The sequence below is a fragment of the Leucopleurus acutus genome, assembly GCF_964270905.1.
Source record: "Leucopleurus acutus genome assembly, chromosome: 12".
In the NCBI taxonomy this organism is placed as follows: domain Eukaryota; kingdom Metazoa; phylum Chordata; class Mammalia; order Artiodactyla; family Delphinidae; genus Leucopleurus; species Leucopleurus acutus.
Genome location: NC_139154.1, coordinates 15,356,531 through 15,372,967, shown reverse-complemented (window position 1 = coordinate 15,372,967; position 16,437 = coordinate 15,356,531). Strand labels below are relative to the sequence as shown.

The 16,437-nt window shown below is 48.0% G+C and overlaps 1 protein-coding gene across 1 annotated transcript in view; it reads left to right on the top strand.

The window, feature by feature from the left end:
• Nucleotides 1-1,199: 1,199 nt before the first annotated feature.
• The window catches only part of MERTK (MER proto-oncogene, tyrosine kinase), a gene marked incomplete at its 5' end in the record, with an annotated part of 110,165 nt that continues 94,927 nt past the window's right edge, over nt 1,200-16,437 (top strand). Inside the window, one exon of the mRNA XM_082852133.1 lies at nt 1,200-1,260. Coding sequence (XP_082708259.1) covers nt 1,200-1,260 — 61 coding nt within the window. The remainder of the gene's footprint in view (nt 1,261-16,437) is intronic.

Genomic DNA, 16,437 nt, shown 5'->3' with positions numbered 1-16,437 from the left:
AGCCCAAGTGACCAGCCTAGGGGTCAGGGACTGCTGGACCACAAAGCAGCATAAATGGAGGTGGAGTATGCAGATGAGGTCAGAGAAGAAAAGGGACCAGGTCGTGCAGGACTGTGGCTCTTATGCAGAGAGAAAGCGAGAACCACTGTCCAGTTTTGAGCAGAGGAATGGCTCATGTTGTCAAAGGATCGCATTAACACACATAAATTCTAAAAATGTTTCCTTAAAGTATATATATACATATATATGTAAGTTATTGTTGCGATTATTAGTAAAAGTGGCTGACATTTCTTTCACGGTTAACTTTCTCTGCGTCTGCCTTCCTGGCTCCTCCACACTTTGTCGTTTGGGGGCTGCCTCCTTCCACTCACGCTCTGCACTTTTTCATTGACGTTCGTCTCCCTCCGTGAGCATCACCTCTCTTGGACTCGGGGGCACAGCGAAGAGTTCTTCTCCAGGAGGCGTTGAGCTCCTCGACGCCGAGGCTGGTCTCACCCCTTTGGCCGGGTACCCAGGGGGCGCTCGGGCGGGAGCGGATGCATGTGGCGCTCAGCAGGGAGCGCCGCCACGGTGGCCTTGGCCTCTGGGAGCGTTGCTGTCTGGGTTTTGTGTTCGCAGAGCCGAGACTGCGGGACTACCGCAGTCCCCAAGCTGCAGGCGCCTAGTCTTACGTCTGGTGGGGCGGCCTCCGCTCCCCCTCGCCCAACCCAATCTCCTCCCTCTGTCCCTCCCACCTGCACGTGTTGGACGTCGAGACAGCCCAGAGCCAGGGCCCCTTTCTCCTCCCCACCTCCGGCCGCCCCTCCCCTTTATGGTCCCCATCTCCCTCCCCTCTCTTCAGCCCCCGCGCCCCCATCCCGGTCTGCCCAGGCTCGACCCGAGGCCCGCCTCTGCCCGCCTCTCCCCGCCCCTCCGGTCCAGCCCCGTCCCTTCCTCCCCCTCCGCGGCTCTCCTCTCCCGGCCTCCTTCCCGCCCCCTCCCCTCCCCGACTGGCTGGGTCCGCTCGGACTTGGCCCGCGTCCCGCCCCCTCCAGCCCTCGGCGCCACCCTCCGCGGCTCGGCTCCGCCACTTCGGCGCTGGCTCCCGGGGCCGCCGGGAGTGGGCTGCTTGGCGGGCGCGCTTGGCCGGCGACGCGGCAGGTTCTGGACGTCCATCTGTCCGTCGGTCCGCAGAGAATATCCAGTTCCGCGGCCCCGGGATGGGGCGGGCCCTGCTGCCGCTCCTGCCGTGGCTCTTCCTCCCCGCGCTGTGGAGGGGAGGTGAGTGCAAGGGGCCGGGGGCCGGGCGCGGGGGGCCGGGAGCTCGCCGACTCGGGCGCACCCAGCAGCTGGCAAGTTTGCAGACACCTCCCCCCGCCCCAGCGGTGCCGGGTGCTGAGGCGCAGGGGCTCCCACCGACGCACTGTCCCGGCACCCAGGCTGGGTCGAGGGAGCGCGTCCCGGTGGAGCCGGGGAGGGGTGGGCGCCGAGGGCTCCCCTTAACCTCCAAGAGGGAAACAGAGCTCGGCCGGGCGCGCTGCAAGTCCTGAAATTTTCGGCAGAGGGGAATGCGCCGAAAACTTTTCCCTGGACATGGTTGCGTGGTTGGACCCAGGCTCTGGCGGGAGTTGTGGGAGCCGCAGACCCCATCATCCCCCGAGGGCCCGGAGACCAGCAGGCTGCGGGAGTTGGGGTCGCAGTCCCGGTGCTAAGATCCCCCAAGGCCCAGAGTGCGACCGGGAGGGACTGTGGTCCGGCTGCTCCCCCCGGGCCCTCATGGGCAACATTAGCAGGGACACCCTGGGAGCGTGGGGACCCCGGAAAAATGGGAAGCATTCTTTTCACCCCTGTTACTGCTGAACCGAATCTAACGTGCTTGGTCAGCGTCTAGGTTTATCTCGACTCTGCCAGGCATTCCAGTATAAATACTCTTACCCATCCAGTACTGGATGGGTAAGTGGTGGCAAGGGAGGGCAGGTCCCATTCTGCATCAGCCGCTTGTTTGGAGGTTAAGTGATTAACGGGTTAGAAGTTTAATCGCTGATGCATTGCTTAAGGAAGCTGGAAGAAATTTAACCAGGCTTTATACTGAATGAACACATCTCAGGCATTTTCCCTAAACTAAAAGGTTTAGCTTTCACCTATTATAGTCAAAGATGTTTTTTAAGAATACCTGGGAATTCAATTTATAGTTAAACAATTTACTTCAGATTTTTTCCCCGTGAAGTTTTCATTGGAAAGCTCAGTTGCTCAAATAAGAAATTCTTAAGCAGTGCACACATTAAATTACATAGACAATTTATAATTTGGGGCAACATAGCAATTTGAAGCAAACATCCGAAACATAAACCAAGCAAAGAATTAAAGCAATTCTGTTCTTTACCCCCAGCCCTCCACTAAACCCTCAAAAATTCCTCAGCATTACTGCCAGATCCTTTTTCAGAATCTGCTGCAAATCTGTTAGATTTTGCTACTAGGGAAGGCTGGCCATTAATGGTAATCTTGGACATAGTGAATGTGGTGAAAATTATGGGAAAAGTAATAGAAACAGTAGTTTTGGTGGAAGACATTTTTTAAATGGGCTGTTTTTCTAATTTTTTAAAAAAGCTGTAATAAAGAAACTTTTGTAGCCAATAATCAGTTTAGGCAGATAATCATAAAAGGTCTGTTAAAATCCACCCAGCGGGAAGAACAAAAAGTTTCTCCAGTGTTTCTTTCCCTACCTTTTGCTTTTCATCTCGAATTTATCTGTGAGATGTCTGGCAGTGTTACATTTTACTTTGTGAAAAGCTGGAAGAATGGGCTTCTCGCTGGCCAAATTAGGGCAGAAGTAAGAGTGCTGTAGGAAGAGATTAAAAATGGTTATTGGACCCCTCGTCTAGGTTTACGATTTTCATATTGCATGTTGTGGTTTCAAGTGGTTTGCTCACCAGGCAGGAGAGGGGAGAGAGAGACAGGGTGTGAATGTGTGTTTAGACTCTACACTGTAGAGGAATGGACAATTACAATTTACGCATCACTTTCACCCTGGAGTCCTCCCTACCGCTCACCCCCACCCCATACACACAGACACCCTCCCACAAAGACAAACACACGCAGAACTGAAACTGCTGAACCAGGGGTGTTTCTGGGCTCACCAATCTTTCCTTTCTGTTCTGTCTCTGATGGGGGTGCCAGTGTGCAACGAATCAAGCAAAGGGTAGCTCCAGAGGGTCCAGGAGAAGCTAGAGGACAAGAAATACAGGTGGATAAAAGCGAAGGCATTGCAAGGGCCTGGCTGTTGCCCCGGAACTCAGCCCTTAGAACGAATCGGGCTTTTAAAACTCTTCAGTGTTAGCCTTTCTCTCCCAAACTGAAGCTGTCACCACGTTGCAATATATTGTCACCATTTTCCCAGAAAGGACTTTAAGATGTCTAGCTGCTTACGGGCTTTGTATCAATGGACTCAAATGCTTTGTGGAAGTAAGCAGGGCACGTTTCAAAAATAAGTAATTTTTCAAAACTTATTCTGATCCACTTCCTTAAAGTTAGGGTTAGGGTTAGGGTTTTTCAAATTGAGAATAATTATTTTTTGTCTTATTTTTAGAAATAATTTCCAGGTTATTCTAGGAGCAGGGCCAGTGGGTTGCCAATCAGAGCTGGTTACGAACAGGTTGCATCTTGAGGTGCCGGTGAATTGGGAACATGCCGCCAAGGTAGAGAGGCTGAGGCCGGACCTTGGTTTAAATGGGTTCCCCGGCCTGGAAATGAACACATGCAGACCCTCCGCTTCCCACATAATGGCCAGAATGAGACTTTGACGATGAATCGGGCTGGGTTGTCCCCTTGTCTGACATCCTCCAGTGGCCTCCCTTCTTTAATGAGAGTTGGCAAGGACTCAGGGGCCTCCCTCTCCCTTTTTGACTCATTTCCAGTTACTCCCCCCTTGTGGCTGGAGCGGCACGTCTCTCCGGCGCTTTTGCTGTGGATGTCCCCTTTGGCTGGAATCTTTTCCCCAGGATCTCGGCACACTGGCTGTTTCTAGTCGTTTGGGTCTCAGCTCAGATGTTCTCCCGGAGAGGCCTTCCCTCACTGCCACTGCTGCCAAAGTTATGCAGACACACTCCGTGAAATAACAGTACTGCCACCTGATGGGTTCCTCTTCACCTTCAGAGCATGATACTCATTTCAGGTGCTCAGCATCTGCAGATGGTATCAAAGACCCAGGCCTCTGCAGGTCTCACCGTGTGTTCCTCCCGCTTCTCTCTTCCTACTGGCTTTTCCAGAAACAGGTGCTGCAGCTCCCATGACCTTGTGCTTGGGGCTTGGTTGCTAGAAAACAATCTTTGTTTCACCGTGATGCCAAAGTGATCTCCTTACTAGAAATGTTAGGGTAGATTTTTGGACTATATTAAGGCCAATAGAGCAAGGTTAACGTATTTTATAGTCTCTTAACGATCCCAACTTTAAAAATAAGTCAAAAGCCAATTTTTCATGTTAAAGACACAGTTTTAACAGCTCCTTGCCCAGGGCAAATTGCCCAATTCCCAGGTCATTGGGGTCCCGAGTGCCTTGACTCTGGCCTGTTGTTACTAGTTTAATCTTAAACCAAAGCACATGGCTCTGGTTGGGATGCATCTCAGCAGGAAGTTAAACATTCTAAAACCTGAAAAAAGCGGGTTCAGTCTGTGTGCTTCTAGGGCTTGGAATGAAAATTAGCAGGGGCTGCAGCTCAGGGGCTGAGTGGCCAGTGGGCTGGGCTTCCTGTCCTGCCTAGCTGGCCTCTGGGGAGCCCTGGGGCAGTGACTAACTCTCAGGACCTCAGTTTCCTCACTGGTCCTGTGGGACTCTTTGTTATTTATGGAAGGATGAATGAGCCGGTGTCACATGGTAAATGCTTCAAAACTGTTAGCCATTATTACCCATGCTTCCTCTCCCTTCTCAACTCAAATTTTGCGGTAATTGTTTTTCTTAAACAAAAGGTATTGGGGGAAAAGTTTCTTCTTTTCTCACCGAAATATGTTCTAAATTGCAACTTGAAATACGAGGGCGGACCTATGGGCCATCCTCCACTGTTCAGAGCGCTCTGGTGGAGGGGCTGTGGGTGTCCATCCCAGAACGCTGAAGTCCTTGCTCTGTGGGACTGTTTTCTATTAGTTCTGCTAGCAAAACCCACGCTTGTCGCCTCAGATGAGGCAGGGCCTGTCCTGACCACTCCCCTCTTCACCCCCCCATCACCCTCACTTGTTGAATTCAGGCTTAACTCAGTCCAGGAATCGCTTCCTGTCATGTGCCTCTCAGGAAGGTATAAAAATGAAGTCCAATTCCTGCTCAGCTTTTCCCACATCACTCTACTCTAAAGTGGGTGTGGTTTTGTTTTGGTTTCATAACTTTTGGGGGGGTTGTTTGAGTGTAAACATCCAGATAATTCCTTTCCTTTTTTCCAGCTAAAACTAGGTTTGCCAAATGCAGTCTTCTGGCTGCAATGGCTAGAGAATGAGGCTCTGTTTCTTAGATGACGTTCTGTGTCTGAGTGGGTGTGTGCAGGTAGTCTTGTAGCAGATAGACCGGACAGGGAGGCCCAGGTGCACTCCTGGCTTCCAGATGCTTCCTGCTTGGTGGCAGGTGTAAGCGAGCCCCCCCTGGGAAAGGCCCAGACTCCTCTGCATCCCACACTCTGGGCATTTGCTAACCCCTGACCCAGAGGTAACTTGTTCCCTATCTTGTTCCAGCCCTGCTGCCTCCAGCTAAAATGCTGAAAATGCAGCGTGGCAGGAGGATCCTGTATGCAGCCCGTCGCGAGAATACCGAGAGTACCTACCAACCCAGCACTTTCTCTTTCCTGAGACTTTTTTTTCTTTGTCTGAAGTGTGGCTGTTGAACCGTATGGAAGATTTTTAACCACAGTGAGAGCCCAGGTCTTCCCCAATTTTGTGAGGCCTGGAAGCCTGGCCCCTCCAGCACCTGGAGCATCTGGGCAGCCCTCCCTTCTTGGTTGCCTTGCCATTCCCACTCTGTCTGGGCCTCTGTCAGCCAGCAGGATCCAGTAGGCCTGGCCTAGCTACCACATCCAGGTCACCTTCTTAGGTCCTGGTGTTTTCAAGTGAAGGAAAGATAGTATGTCTTCAAGAGTTTGTTGAGAAACCTGCACTCCATTCTAAACCATTTTATTTCATCCTTTTGTCCATTTCATCCGCTGTTAATGCCTCTTTCACTTATGATAAAATGGATTTTCCACGAGTCTTGGGGGTGGCAGGGGTGGCGGAAGGAGCAGGGCAGAGGGGAGAGGGAGAAAAAGAGAGAGAGGAGACATATGTTGACTTTATGTTTGGCCCAATATCATACACGAGAAGTTTTACACCAAAAGCTAAGCACGTTTGAGAGACTTACGCTTGGAGAAAAACCATTGCATTTCATAAGAGCAATGCATAGATATTTGTGGCACCACATTTTATGCTTGTATGTTTCTCCTTGTCTGCAGTCATTAACGGTGTCTTCCGGATTTTTCCCAGTCGATCCCTTCAAAGGTGTTGTCTAGCTTCTGGGGAGCCAGCCAAGGGCCCAGCGGGATCTGATCATCATGGGGTTAGAGCTCTGCCCCAGCTCACTCAGGGAGGGGGCCCATCCTCACAATTTAGGTCTCAGGCTGCCGCTCGACAGTTAGGCAAACACTGCTTGACAGATCCCTTTTCTTTGTAGTCTGCTTTTTGGGGCACGGGGTGGGGTTGGGTGCTCTAGCTACTACAGGCATTCAGGGCCAGTAGACGCCTTAGAATGTGCCTGAGCTCTGGTCCTGCCTCTCCTTGGACATACAAAGGAAAGCCTTGTTTATTTTGGAGACGAGATTGTTTCACTACTGTAAGCCGTGGGGCTTTTTAAAGCTACTAATAGAAGACCGATTTCATTATTGCTTTAGAAAATGATCTTTTTACCAGTAAGGACAGGCTGTCTTCGTGGAGGATATTAGAACATAGACTCAAACTTGCTGAAAGTACTCTTCTGTCCCTGCGCTACTTAGTGAATGCACAGCGAAGTGATGAATATTCATGGGCTCCCAAGGGTGGCCTGTCTTTGGAGGCCCGTTTTCCACTCGCTGCAGTTCAGGGCAGGCTGCCTCCACGCAGGAAGTGAAAGCAGCCTGTAAGCCTTTTTCCAATTCTGGCACACGATTCAAAGATTTGTGGATGAAAACAATGTCCTTTGAAAGTTTGGGGACAAAGAAAAAAAGAAGCTCTTAGATTTAGCATGAGATCTCAAGCATTAGGTTAAAAGAAAAATAACCACTTTGAGAGTCTGAAGATGTAAGTCCTCATCCCAGTTTCAACGTGCAGGGACAGCTGGGGTGCGATGCTTCGCCTTTCTGAAATTCCACATCTCCGTTGATTAAATGGCATGGGGGGCGGGTTGCAGATAGGTGATTCTGGGGCCCCTGGTGGGTAGAAAATGGATTGTATCTGAAGGAGACAAGTGGGCTGGGATGTTTTCTCATCGTGAGGTTCAGACATGGTGCCTTCCATGAGTGTGATGCCACCAGACCCCAGCCCTGCGCCTGACGCTGGCAAAAGGAGTGCAGGCATCAGCCCAGAAGTGGGGCTAGAGGCAGCGTGGGGTATTTCTTAAAAATGAGTCATGCCAGCGGCTTCTTTACTGTGGGAAGTTGCCCTTCCCCGCTGCCTGGGCTGTGTCCCCATGAAGGACCCCCTCCAGCTCTATCTGGGGCAATAGAATAGTCTGGAAACACGGAGGTGTATTTCTGAGGATACTGGACCTGCCCAAACAAATGACAATATGTTAGGTCACAAATTAAGTCTCAATACATTTAGAAGGATTTAAATCATACAAAGTGTGTTTTCTGGGGCTTCTCTGGTGGCGCAGTGGTTGACAGTCCGCCTGCCGATGCAGGGGACACGGGTTCGCGCCCCGGTCTGGGAAGATCCCACATGCCGCAGAGCGGCTGGGCCCATGAGCCATGGCCGCTGAGCCTGCACGTCCGGAGCCTGTGCTCCGCAATGGGAGAGGCCACAGCAGTGAGAGGCCCGCGTACCGCAAGAAAAAAAAAAAAATGTGTGTTTTCTGAACATGTGGAATTAAGTTAAAAATTAACAATGGAAGAAATTTAAGAAATCACAAAAGTAGAAATTGAACAACACTACGAAATAACGAATGGATCAAAGAAGAAATCACAAAGAAAGTTAGAAAATATTCTGAGATGAATGAAAATGAAAACACAGCAACACTTATGGACTTATGGGATGCATCTAACGCAGTGCTAAGAGGGAAATTTATAGCTGTAAACACTGATATTGGAAAAGAAGATAGCTCTCAAATCAATAACCTAAACTTCCACCATAAGAAACTAGAAAAAGAAGAATAAACTAAACCCAAAGCAAGCAGAAGGAAGTAAATAATAAAAACTAGAGAGGAAATAAGTGAGATATCACTTTATACACATTAGGATGGGAATAACAACAATAACAACAAAAGGCCAGTAACAGAGGTTGGCAAGGATTTGGAGAAATTGTTCATACACTGTCGCTGGGAAGGTAAAAGGGAGCGGCCTCTTTGGAAACAGGGTGGCAGTTTCTTCAAAGGTTAAACATGAAGTTACTCTATGGCCCAGCAATTCTACTCTTAGGTGGATATCCAAGACAAATAAAAAATGTGTATTCACACATACAAACAACAACAAAAAAGTCTAATTATTCAATATTATGATATAATTTTATATTTAGAAATTTAAAACTCTTTTATTAAAAACATTGTAGAATGTTAAGCTCCAAAGCATTTTGGCTGCAAGAACCAGGAGAAAGTCAACTAGGAAGCATTTTCAAAATACAGAGGCCCAGGTCCCACCCAGGACCTATGGACTCCATCTTTGGGGTGTGACCCTGTCCTGCGTGGGTCCAGGCCGTTGTGTGCCACATCTCTTGTTACACTCCATGGATCCAGTGTGTCTGATTCTTGAGGAGGGGTGCAAAGCCTCACACCACCCCCTGGACTCCTCCCCCCAGGGCATGTATCAGAACCTGGCCGCTGAGGGTAAGAATAAAATAGTTATGTTTATCCAGGGAAGGCAGCAAGTCTGGGACTAGGGTGAGAGCTGTGAGGCTGGATGATTCCTCAAGCCAAGTGCTCTTATTGAGACAGGAAGGGGGCAGGGCACACAACCTTTAAAAGAATGACATAGCCCTGGAGGACATGACATAAACTGGTTAGAACCAGCTAGGTCCAAGATGGCAGACGAGTCGACTTCCACTAGACTTTGAGCCTCATTACACACTCACAGTAATACATCAGCCAAATGACACACCCACAGGAGTCATGACAGTTCCCCGGTCAACCGGAAAATGTCAAAAAGTGGGCAGTGACCCAATTCCTGGAAATCCGCACCTTCCCCAAAGTAGTTGCAATAATCCGCCCACTCATTAGCCTATGAAATTACCCACCCCTATGAAAACCAACAACCCCCAGACCCTGGCATCTCTTGCCTTCTGAGACGGCCCACGCTCTGTCTGTGGAGTGCGTTTCTCCCTGAATAAACCTTCTTTCACTTTACTATTGCTCACTCTTGAATTCTTTCCTGCGTGAAGCCAAGAACCCACACTTGGCGGCCCATCCCAGGGACTCGCCCGAGACCTGGGACAAGACCATCCTCTTGTGCCCCACTCTTTTTCCTGCAACATTATGATTTTGGGACCTGTGGGTGGAAAAAAGATTCAGGGAGGGTTCCCATCATTCTTGTCAGGTGGGCCAGCTAGTAAACAGAAAGGCCTATCTTTCTCTTTTTACCATCACATTTTTTTTTCTTACCTACTCTTTTATTTACATACTCAAATCTTGTGATGAAATATTTAGGATACACAGAAGAATATACAGGAATAAAACTCACCTCTGTGCTCACCACTCAGCATCAGAAATCAGACATGAGCGGTACAGTTGAAGCCCCCCACTGCTCCCCTCTCTAGTCTCATCCCTTTGCTCCCCTCCTCCTGGAGAAAAGCACTACCCCCTCCCCGCCATCGGTGTTTTAATTCCCACTCATCTCTCTATCCTTTGATCACGCATAATTATACTGGTAACACTGTAGTGTTACCATGTCCTTGGGGTTTACATTTGTTTGCACGTTACAGAAAACCTCGCTTCAGCGGCTCCACCAAAGGGGACATCAACTGGGAGTCCTACCATTCATTTCAGTTTTGACGCTAACTACCTAGAGTGAGCAGAGGCTCCACAGGTTAAAGGCTCAATCCCGTAAGACTGCCTCCCCGCCAACACCCACTTCAGACACCAGCTCAGATGGAGTGTCCAGGCTGCCCACACTTCTGCCCAGCTGACTATAAATTCAGAATTCCCATGGCCTCCTCTCCCCCTCAGGTTTGATACTTCGCTAGACTGATTCGCAGCACTCAGTAAAGCGCTATCCTTAGGATTACTGTTTCATTATAAATGATACAACTCAGGAACAGCCAAATGGAAGAGACATATAGGGCAAGGTATGTGGGAAGGGGCTCAGGGCTTCCATGCCCCCTCCGGTGTACTGCCCTCCCAGCTCATCACCAACTCAGAAGCTCCTCAGACCTTGTTGTTTAAGCCCTTTATGTGGGATTTTATGACACAAGCATGATTGTTTAAGTCATTGGCCATTGGTGATTAAACTCAGTTTCCACTGTCAGAGACGTATTTGACCCCGAAGGCATCTGGGATGAGCCACTTTTCTGTCACCATATTTTGCAATTCATCCTCATTAAACTTAGTTAAATCCCCGCTTCTTGGGGATGTGGATTTTCTGGAAGCCAGGGAACTTGAACTTGGCCCTGCCGAGGACCTCAGTCACGTGCTCCTTGTTCTGCCGCTTGATGTGGATGGACATTATGACCTGGCCAGTGTGGCCACTGGCCACTGTGCCCTGGGGCTTTCCAAAGGCACCGTGCGTACCTGTCTGGAGCCTAGATTGGGGTTAGCATGCCAGACATGAATGTCCACTGCAGAGGGCTGTCTCCAGGGTCCCTTAGAGCAACCCATACAGGCAACAGGCTGCGTGTACTTCCGGGGAGGCTGCTGTTTGCATCCACTGCACACTGGGCTCCCATGGGGAAGAGAGCATGGTGGGCTTAGTTGGCTGCAAACATAGTATTTAATTATTATACTTTTGATGTCTTCAGAGTCTATAGTGATACTCCCTGTTTCATTCCTGATATTAGTAATTTTTTGTGTGTGTGTGGTACGCAGGCCTTTCATTGTTGTGGCCTCTCCTGTTGCGGAGCAGAGGCTCCGGACGCGCAGGCTTAGCGGCCATGGCCCACGGGCCCAGCCGCTCTGCAGCATGTGGGATCTTCCCGGACCAGGGCACGAACCTGTGTCCCCTGCATCGGCAGGCGGACTCTCAACCACTGCGCCAACCCGGGAAGCCCTGATATTAGTAATTTTTGTCTTCTTTTTTTCTTTGTCAGTCTTGCTAGAGATTTATCAATTTTATTGATCTTTTCAAACAACCAGCTCTTTTTGTTTCATTGATTTTCTCTATTGCTTTTCTTTTTTCAATTCATTTCCTATATTTATTTTCTTCCCTCTGCTTGTTTTGGGATTGCTTTGCTCTTCTTTCTCCATGTTATGAGATTAAACTACTAAATAAAATTTCCCCTCAAAACTGTGTCAACTGTGTCCCACATATTTTGATACATTGTAATTTCATTTTCATTCAGTTCAATGTATTTTTTAAAAAATTTCCCTGAGACTTCCCCTTTGATCCATAGATTATTTAGACATTCAGTTTGCAAGTATTTGGAAAATTGCTTGTTACCTTCTGTTATTAATTTATAATAATTTCCATTGTAATCAGAGAGTATAAACTGTATGATTTTAGTTCTTTTAAATTCGTTGAGATTTGCTTTATGGCTCAAGATAATGGTTTTTCTTGGTTTATATCCCATCGTCATTGGGAAAGAATGTGTATTCTGCTGTTGTTGGGTGGAATGTTCTATAAAGGTAGTCTAGACTCTTTTCATTGGCAATCTCATCAAGTTCTTCTTTATCCTTGCTTATTTTGTGCCCAGTCCTTTGATCGATTGTTGAAAGAGAGATGTTGGAAGTCTCCAATTATAATTGTTGATTTGTTTATGTCTCCTTTCAGTTCTATTGGTTTTTGCTTCACATATTTTGAAGCTCTTTGCTTTAGTGCATACTCATTTAAGACTCCTGTGTCTTCTTGGTAGATTGACTCTTATCCTTACATAATGTGTCTTACTGTCTCTGATAATTTTCTTTGTTTCGAAATCTACTTTATCTGATGCTAATGTAGGCATCCTGCTTTTCTTTTGGTTAATGGTTGCATGATATGTCTTTTTTCTATCTTTTTGTTCAACTTGCCTATATCATTATATTTGGAGTGATTTTTTTTATAACTGGCAGGTAGTTGGGTCATGTTTTTTAATCTACTCTGCCATTATCTGTCTTTTAATGGAAATATTTATGTCATTTACATTTAATGTAGTTTGTGGTCTATTAGGTGTTGATGTTTTACCAGTACAAGTGAATTATAGAATCCCTACCTTCTTCTAAGTCCCTTTACCTCCCCCATTTAAAGCATAATTATCTTAAATATTTCCTCTTCATATGTAAAACCACATCAGACAGTGTTACAGTTTTTCTTCAGCCATCAGATGTAGTTTAGAAAAATCAAGAGGAGGAAGAAATTCTATTGTATTGACCAGTATTCTTGCTTTCTGTGTTTTTTCCTCCCTCCTGATGATTCAGGTTTTCTTTTTTTATTGTTTCTTTTCTGTTTAGAGAATTTCCTTTAGCTATTCTTTTAGAGTAGGTCTGCTGATGACAAATTCTCTTAGTTTTCCTTAATATGAGAATATTTTGATTTCCCCTTCATTCCAGAAGAATTCTGAGTTGACATTCCTTTTCTCTCATCACTTAGGAAAATGGCCACTTCCTTCTATCCTCCATGGTTTTTAATGAGAAATTCACTGTCATATGAATTGGTTTTCCCCTCTAGGTAAGGTGTCATCTCTCTCTCTCAGTGCTTTCAAAATGTTTTCTTTGTCTTTAGTATTCAGAATTTTGATTATAATGTACCTTGCTGTGGATATTTTGGGGGGTTATCTTATTTTGGGTTCATTCAGATGTTTAATTTTGTAGGTTTGTATCTTTTGTCATATTTGGGGAGTTTTCAGCCATTATTTCTTCAAGCGCTTTTTCAGCCTTGCCATCTTTGTCTTCTCCTTCCAGGACTCTGATGATACAAATGTTAGCTCTTCAGTAATATAGTCCTACAGGTTGCAGAGGCTCTGTTCAGTTTTTTTCTCTTGTTCAGATTGGATAATTTTCTATTGCTGTATCTTCTGGTTCACTGATTCTTTCCTCTGCCCCTTCATTCTGCTGTTGAGCACATCCACTGAGTTTTTTATTTTGGTTATTGTATTTTTTAGTTCAAAAATTCCCATTTGTTTCTCTTCTCAATCTTCTCTTTCTTTACTGAGACTTTGCATTTATTTGCTAAGGCTTCCTATTTTATTCATGTGTTTCATATTCATAATTGCTCATTGAAGTATTTTTATGATTCCTTCTTTTTTTTTTTTTTTTTTTGTTTTTTGCGGTACGCGGGCCTCTCACTGTTTTGGCCTCTCCCCTTGCGGAGCACAGGCTCCGGACGCGCAGGCTCAGCAGCCATGGCTCACGGGCCCAGCTGCTCCGCGACATGTGGGATCTTCCCGGACCGGGGCACGAACCCGTGTCCTCTGCATCAGCAGGCAGACTCTCAACCACTGCGCCACCAGGGAAGCCCTATGATTCCTTCTTTAAAAGCTTTTTCAGATAATTCCCTGTCATCTTGGTGTTTGTATTTTGTTCAGTTTCAGACAGAATTTTTTAACTGAAACCTAGACATTTGGGGTACTATGAGACTGACTCTTATTTGTCTTTTGTTTTACTTGGTTTTCTCTGAAACGCTCTGGTAGGGGGCCTCACTGCCTGGTGGGGGTAGAATTCCAGGTTCCCCACTCAGCCTCCATTGACATCTAAATATGGGCTGGTCCTCGTCCTCATTACTGCTGGTCAGGGGTGGGGTGGGAGTTCTGGCTGAGGGAGGGGTAGGAGTGCCTGCTTACTTTCCAACTGTTCCCCACCTGACCTCCACCGACGCTAGGGAGTAGTGAAAGCCCTGAATCTCTACTAGGCTTCCTCTCATACCATCCTGCTGGGGACGAGGAGGGATGCCTTGTTAATGCCATGTGGGAATAAAAGTCGAGGCTCCCCACGTGGGCTTTACTAACACCAACCAGTAGGGATGAAAGTGCCTGTTCCCTCCTTGACCCGCTCTGATACCACCCAGTGGAACATTTGTAGCACCTCTTCACAGCCTGGGAAGGGTCCAAGTCTAGGCTCCCCACTTGATCTTTTCTGGCCTGGGTGGGGATGGGGCCGTGGTTTTTCCTGGGCTGTTTGCCTGGAGGAGAGCAGTTTACTGTTTAAAAGCCTTCTGTCTTGCTGAGGTGCCCTTTCCTAGTCCTTTGACTAGAGATAGCAGGCTTTTGTTGTTGTTTTTTGTCTTTGCCTGTTAGCATTTCCAAATCTGGGACACAAAGGACAAAAGGAGACCCAGGGAATTAGTCACCATGTTGTTCCTGGGTCCTGAGGTCCCTAGTCGGTTTACCATCTGTCCACTCTTCAGGGTTTTAAAAAATGTTCGTTTTATATATCAATATAATGCCCGGTGTTTTTAGGTGTACTTAGTGGAGGAAATAGGGGAAAGTCCATCTACTCTGTTTTTGGAGGGAATTCCGTGCCCTCTGTCACTTAAGAAAGACTTGGACAAACTGTGCTTGCTAAGGTGTTTGGTCTTTAGCGATGGTCATGTTTTAGAAGGAAATATTTTTTCCTGAAAAGAAAGACTAAAATTAATAGGATTTCAGGTATTGGTGGGCTGGAGGATGTGTGTCAGGGGTGGCAGGACAGAGGAGTTAAACTCGGGGACAGAGCGTCTCTCCTGGGTCTTGTGAAAACCATAGCTGGTTCTTGCAGAGAAGCAGCCCCAGATGACCCGGGGACCAGGGGGGCGGCTGCTTCACAACCCCGGCCAGAAAGTGTCCCCTCAGCCTTTCTGTGACCCTTGGCATGCTGCCAAAGGGGAAAGAGAAGGAAAGCCACCCTTGGTTGGGTAAACATATATTCCTGTTTCATTGCAAGAGGCTGAACGATCTAAGTCAGCATAATCGGTTCCATATGTTGGCCTCTGATAGTCCAGACATGACTAGTTGCACCTTTGAAACCAGGCAGATCAGATGTTTCATGTTATGAAAGCCGTAACTGGCATGGACTGTGTGCCTGTGCAGTGTTCCGTGCGCAGTGTTCTGCTCTGATCTCTGAGAGAAGGAGGTGTTACCTGTCTTCCTTCACAGAGGAGGAGACTGAATCTCAGAAGGACAAGGGACTGGCGCCCGGCCTCTGAGTGGCTAGAGCTGGACTGAACTCAGGCACCAGAGTTCTTGTTCTTCCCACGCTCCCAAGCCACATGGACTCTAAGCATCAGGTCTAAACCCTCAGGAGCGCCCCCCCACACACACACAAGATGATTTGGGCCACCGGATGGATCCATTCCCTAATTCTCTAGGAATTAGATCTGACCCTAATTCCTCTAGAATCACTAGAGGAGGTTTTTTAAAATCCCGAGATGCCTAAGCTGCACTGCTGGCCGGTTAATTCAAGCTCCGGGTGAAACCTAGGCATCAGAGCTTTAAAAGCTTCCCTAGAGATCCTGATGTTCTGCTGGTTTTGAAAGCACGGTGGAGAGTTAGAAAATGATGGGAAAGAGTCAGTCAGTCGCAGTCTGCTGGGGAAGCTTCTTTTGCAAAGCACTTCTATCAAGAAACAGTCAAATGGGGCTTCCCTGGTGGTGCAGTGGTTGAGAGTCCGCCTGCCGATGCAGGGGACACGGGTTCGTGCCCCGGTCCGGGAGGATCCCACATGCCACGGAGCGGCTGGGCCCGTGAGCCATGGCCGCTGAGCCTGCGCGTCCGGAGCCTGTGCTCCGCAACGGGAGAGGCTACAACAGTGAGAGGCCTGCGTACCGCCAAAAAAAAAAGAAACAGTCAAATGCTCGTCAGAAAGTGGGGTGCAGGCTGAGGGGGTTATGGGGGGCTGCCTAAAGCCCTTGGAGTTCCTTGGAGCTTCTACTGCTAAAGTGTGTGCACAAGGCCAAGCAAGGGGGAGAGGCACCTGTGGGGCTCCAGTCTTTTTTTTGGAGCCAATGCATTAGGGGGCCGGGGGAGTGAGGAGTCACCCTGATAATCATGCGTTTGGCTCAGAGGCCCGAGCCGCCGCACATCCTCCAGGTGAGGGCACAGAGAGGTTGGCTAGCTTGCTTGGTGTGGTGGGGTCCCTGTTTGCCCCTCTACACCCCTTCCTCATCCTGCTCTAGGCCCCAGGAGGCCAGCCTGGGGGAGGGCGACAGTGAACTCCCTGGGCACCGGCTCC